The 3,983-nt window shown below is 54.4% G+C and overlaps 1 protein-coding gene across 1 annotated transcript in view; it reads left to right on the plus strand.

Moving 5' to 3' along the window:
- Nucleotides 1–3,983, plus strand: part of SNX27 (sorting nexin 27) — a 42,790-nt gene that overhangs the window by 30,685 nt on the left and 8,122 nt on the right. Inside the window, exons 4-6 of the mRNA XM_042022638.1 lie at nt 1,187–1,347; nt 1,616–2,301; nt 3,424–3,616. Of these exons, the coding sequence (XP_041878572.1) occupies nt 1,187–1,347; nt 1,616–2,301; nt 3,424–3,616 (1,040 nt within the window). The remainder of the gene's footprint in view (nt 1–1,186; nt 1,348–1,615; nt 2,302–3,423; nt 3,617–3,983) is intronic.

Genomic DNA, 3,983 nt, shown 5'->3' on the forward strand with positions numbered 1-3,983 from the left:
CCTGCCCTTTCCCAGCAGCTTCCCCATGGAGGATTCCCGGATCCCAGCCCAGCTGCTGTCGGAGGAGACGTTTTCTACGCCGCCTTCCACAGATTCAGGGAATTTTGAGGATGGACTGAGGAGCTTCTTCCCAGCTCCGTGGAAAAAGGGGGCTGGGAGCATTTGGGAGCCCCTGGAAGAGGAATTCCATGAGAAATCCAACCAGCTCCAAGGAATCCCGAGCTTTTCCCACTGGAATGAAGGGGAAGGAGACTCCCCCATCCTGCAGCGGGAAGTGCCGGAAGCTCCCGCTCCGTAGGGGGAGCCCCTTCCGCATTCCCAAAAAAAAAGGGATTTATCGGGGGAGGTTGCCCCTGGAATGTTGCTGGGAATGGCTCTCCTCGGTTTCCCATCCCATGGAAAAGGATCCCTTGGATCTGGTGTCGTCTGTAGGATCGGGATGTCCTTTCCGGGGGAACCCAGCTCCCCTCACATTCCCCGGATTCCCTCAAGGATCCTTTTCCAGCTCCAAGCAGAGCCAGAAGCTTGAGGAGCATCCCGGTGTCCCTTTTTCTTGGGAAAAGGCTCCCGGATCCCGCGGATCCGCGGCTGCTGCGCTTCCCTCCTGGATTTGACATTCCCTTCCTTCCTGGATCCCAGCCTCGGTTGCCATGGTGACTTTATCCCAAAGTTCTGACACCTTGGAGACACGAGCAGGGAAGCATCCGAGCTTGGGAAGACCCTCTGGGAGCGATGGAGAGCCGGGATTTTTGGGAATAAAACGATGCCTTGTGGGAATTCTGGGTCCTGTCCGTGCCCCTTCCGAGAATTTCAGAAAGAAAACATCCAAGGGTTGCTCCGTTACCCCTTTTCCTTGGAATAACACAGAAGCTCTGAGAGGTTTGGATGGCTCTGGGCCGTGTTGGAGCTGGAGGAAACTTCTCCAGCTGCTGGAAAAGTTGGGATTTTCAATCCTGGATCCCTCACCCGGAATTTTCAGTGCAGATCTGACCTTTCCGGGGTGATTCCCGTGAGGGAAAATTCCATAAAAAGGGATGGATGGGAGCAATGAGAGCTGGGGATGGAAGGCCAAATCCCACGAGGGATCCTGGGAACGGGAGAAGGACAACTCCAGGGGTTTTGGTGGAGAAATTCCTCAGTGGGAATCGGGAAATCCCTCAGCTCGTTTGTTCCGGGCTCATCCCAGAGGACTTCTGGGGAAGGGATCCCTCGTCTCCGAGGCAGCTGGGGAATGTCTTGGGAATGGGGACGGGGAGGACGCAGGCGATGGAGCTGAGCCGGGTGGGGAGGAGGAGCTGATCCTGGCCGTGCTCCTGGAGCACGTTGGGATATCTGAAATAATTTGGAGTACTTGGAATACTGAAAATAATCAGAACATCTGTGTTGGAATATTTGGAATGTTTAAAACACTTGGAAATTCATCGGAATATTTATTTATACTCGGAATATTGAAAATAGTTTGGGAATACCTACATTGGAGCATTCGGAGTATTCGGAATATTTAAAATAACTCCAATTTAAATTTAAATTTAAATTAACTCCCATTTAAATAAACTTATATATTTAAGTGCACTTAGCAGTAATTTTAAACATTCCGAACTTTTTAATACTCCAGGTATTTTTAATGTCCCGAACATTTTCCGTATCCCAAACATTTTCCTTATCCCGAACGTTTTCCGTATCCCGAACGTTTTCCTTATCCCAAACGTTTTCCGTATCCCAAACGTTTTCCGTATCCCGAACATTTTCCGTATCCCGAACGTTTTCCGTATCCCGAACGTTTTCCGTATCCCGAACATTTTCCTTATCCCAAACATTTTCCATATCTCAAGTATTTTCCGTGTCCCGAACGTTTTCCGTATCCCAAACGTTTTCCGTATCCCGAACGTTTTCCGTGTCCCGAACATTTTCCACACCCCAAGTATCTTTAAGCACTTAAGGAATTTGACCGAAGCAGCGGAGCCGCATCCCCGCTCCCCCACAGCTCAAAGCCCCGAGCCCAGCGGGACGTGGCCCCGAATCCGTCGGTGGGAATCCCGCAGGGATCTGGGCCTTTCTGTTCCCGCCAGGAACGGGGTGAACGTGGAAGGCGCCACGCACAAGCAGGTGGTGGATCTGATCCGCGCCGGCGAGAAGGAGCTGGTGCTCACCGTGCTCTCGGTGCCGCCGCACGAGGCCGAGAGCCTGGAGCCGCCCGAGGAGCCGCTGGGCCAGGCCTTCTACGACTACAGCGAGAAGCAGGCGGTGCCCATCTCCATCCCCACCTACAAGCACGTGGAGCAGAACGGAGAGAAGTTCGTGGTGAGGCGGCCGCGGCGCTCGGAGCGCGGCGGGAGCCCCGGGGCTGCGGGTTGGCTCCTTTGTGGGGAGGAGGGGATTGGTTTGCCCCAAAAATGGCAGGGGTTTCCCTCAAATTGCAGCGTTTTGCCCTAAAATGGCAGGGGTTTCCCTCAAATAGCAGGGTTTTGCCCTCAAATTAGCAGCGTTTTGCCCTAAAATGGCAGGGGTTTCCCTCAAATTAGCAGGGTTTTGCCCAAAATGGCAGGGGTTTCCCTCAAATTAGCAGGGTTTTGCCCTCAAATGGCAGGGGTTTCCCTCAAATTAGCAGGGTTTTGCCCAAAATGGCAGGGGTTTCCCTCAAATTAGCAGGGTTTTGCCCCAAAATGGCAGGGGTTTGCCCCAAATGGTAGGGGTTTGCCCCAAAATGCCAGGATTTTGCCCAAAATGGCAGGGGTTTGCCCAAATTAGCAGGGTTTTGCCCTAAAATTAGCAGGGTTTTGCCCTAAAATGGCAGGGGTTTTGCCCTCAAATTGCAGCGTTTTGCCCTAAAATGGCAGGGGTTTCCCTCAAATTGCGGCGTTTTGACCTCAAATTAGCAGGGTTTTGCCCTAAAATGGCAGGGTTTTGCCCAAAATGGCAGGGGTTTCCCTCAAATTGCGACGTTTTGCCCTCAAATTAGCAGCGTTTTGCCCCAAAATGCCAGGATTTTGCCCAAAATGGCAGGGGTTTGCCCAAATTAGCAGGGTTTTGCCCAAAAAATAGCAGGGTTTTCCCTCAAATTAGCAGGGTTTTGCCTAAATTAGCAGGGGTTTGCCCCAAATCCATCCTCACCCCAAAATCCCTCCTCATTCCCCAACCCCTCTTTCCACAAGGGTGAGCGCGGCTGAGCCGTGGCAAGCGTTCGGGAATTTTTGGGAACATTTGGGAACATTTGGTAATACTTGGGAACGTTTGGGAATTTCTGGGAATGTTTGGGAACGCTTGGGAATTTTGGGGGAACTCCTGGGAATGTTCGGGAACGTTTGGGAATTTCTGGGGAATTTCTGGGAACGTTGGGGAATTTCTGGGGAATTTTTTGGGAATGTTCGGGACCGCTTGGGAATTTCTGGGGAATTCCTGGGAATGTTCGGGAACGCTCCCCAGGTGTACAATGTGTACATGGCCGGGCGCCAGCTGTGCTCCAAGCGCTACCGGGAATTCGCCATCCTGCACCAGAACCTGAAGCGGGAATTCACCAACTTCACCTTCCCGCGCCTGCCCGGCAAGTGGCCGTTCTCGCTGTCCGAGCAGCAGCTGGACGCCCGCCGGAGGGGCCTGGAGGAGTACCTGGAGAAGGGTGCGGGATCGCCACGGGCGGGGTTCGGGGCTGGCGAGGGGGGGTTTCGCCCCGCCTGGGTGGGATTGGGGGGTGGAGCTCCTTGGATCCGCCTTGGAGAGGATCTGGATCCGTGGGGGGCCACCAGGACATGGAACACGGGGAGGCAGCAGGGACAGGAGGGGAGCCGGAGGGGACCCAGGGACAGGAGGGGACCCAGAGGTGACCTGGAGGGGCAGAAGGGGACCCAGAGGTGACCCAGGGACAGGAGGAGACTCAGGGACAGGAGGGGACCCAGGGGTGACCCGGAGGTGACCCAGGGACAGGAGGGGACCCAGAGGTGACCCAGGGACAGGAGGGGACCCGGAGGTGACCCAGGGACAGGAGG

The sequence above is a fragment of the Corvus kubaryi genome, unplaced genomic scaffold (assembly GCF_017639235.1).
Source record: "Corvus kubaryi isolate FWS band 111438036 unplaced genomic scaffold, C.kubaryi_AGA036_p1.0 119, whole genome shotgun sequence".
NCBI classification, from domain to species: domain Eukaryota; kingdom Metazoa; phylum Chordata; class Aves; order Passeriformes; family Corvidae; genus Corvus; species Corvus kubaryi.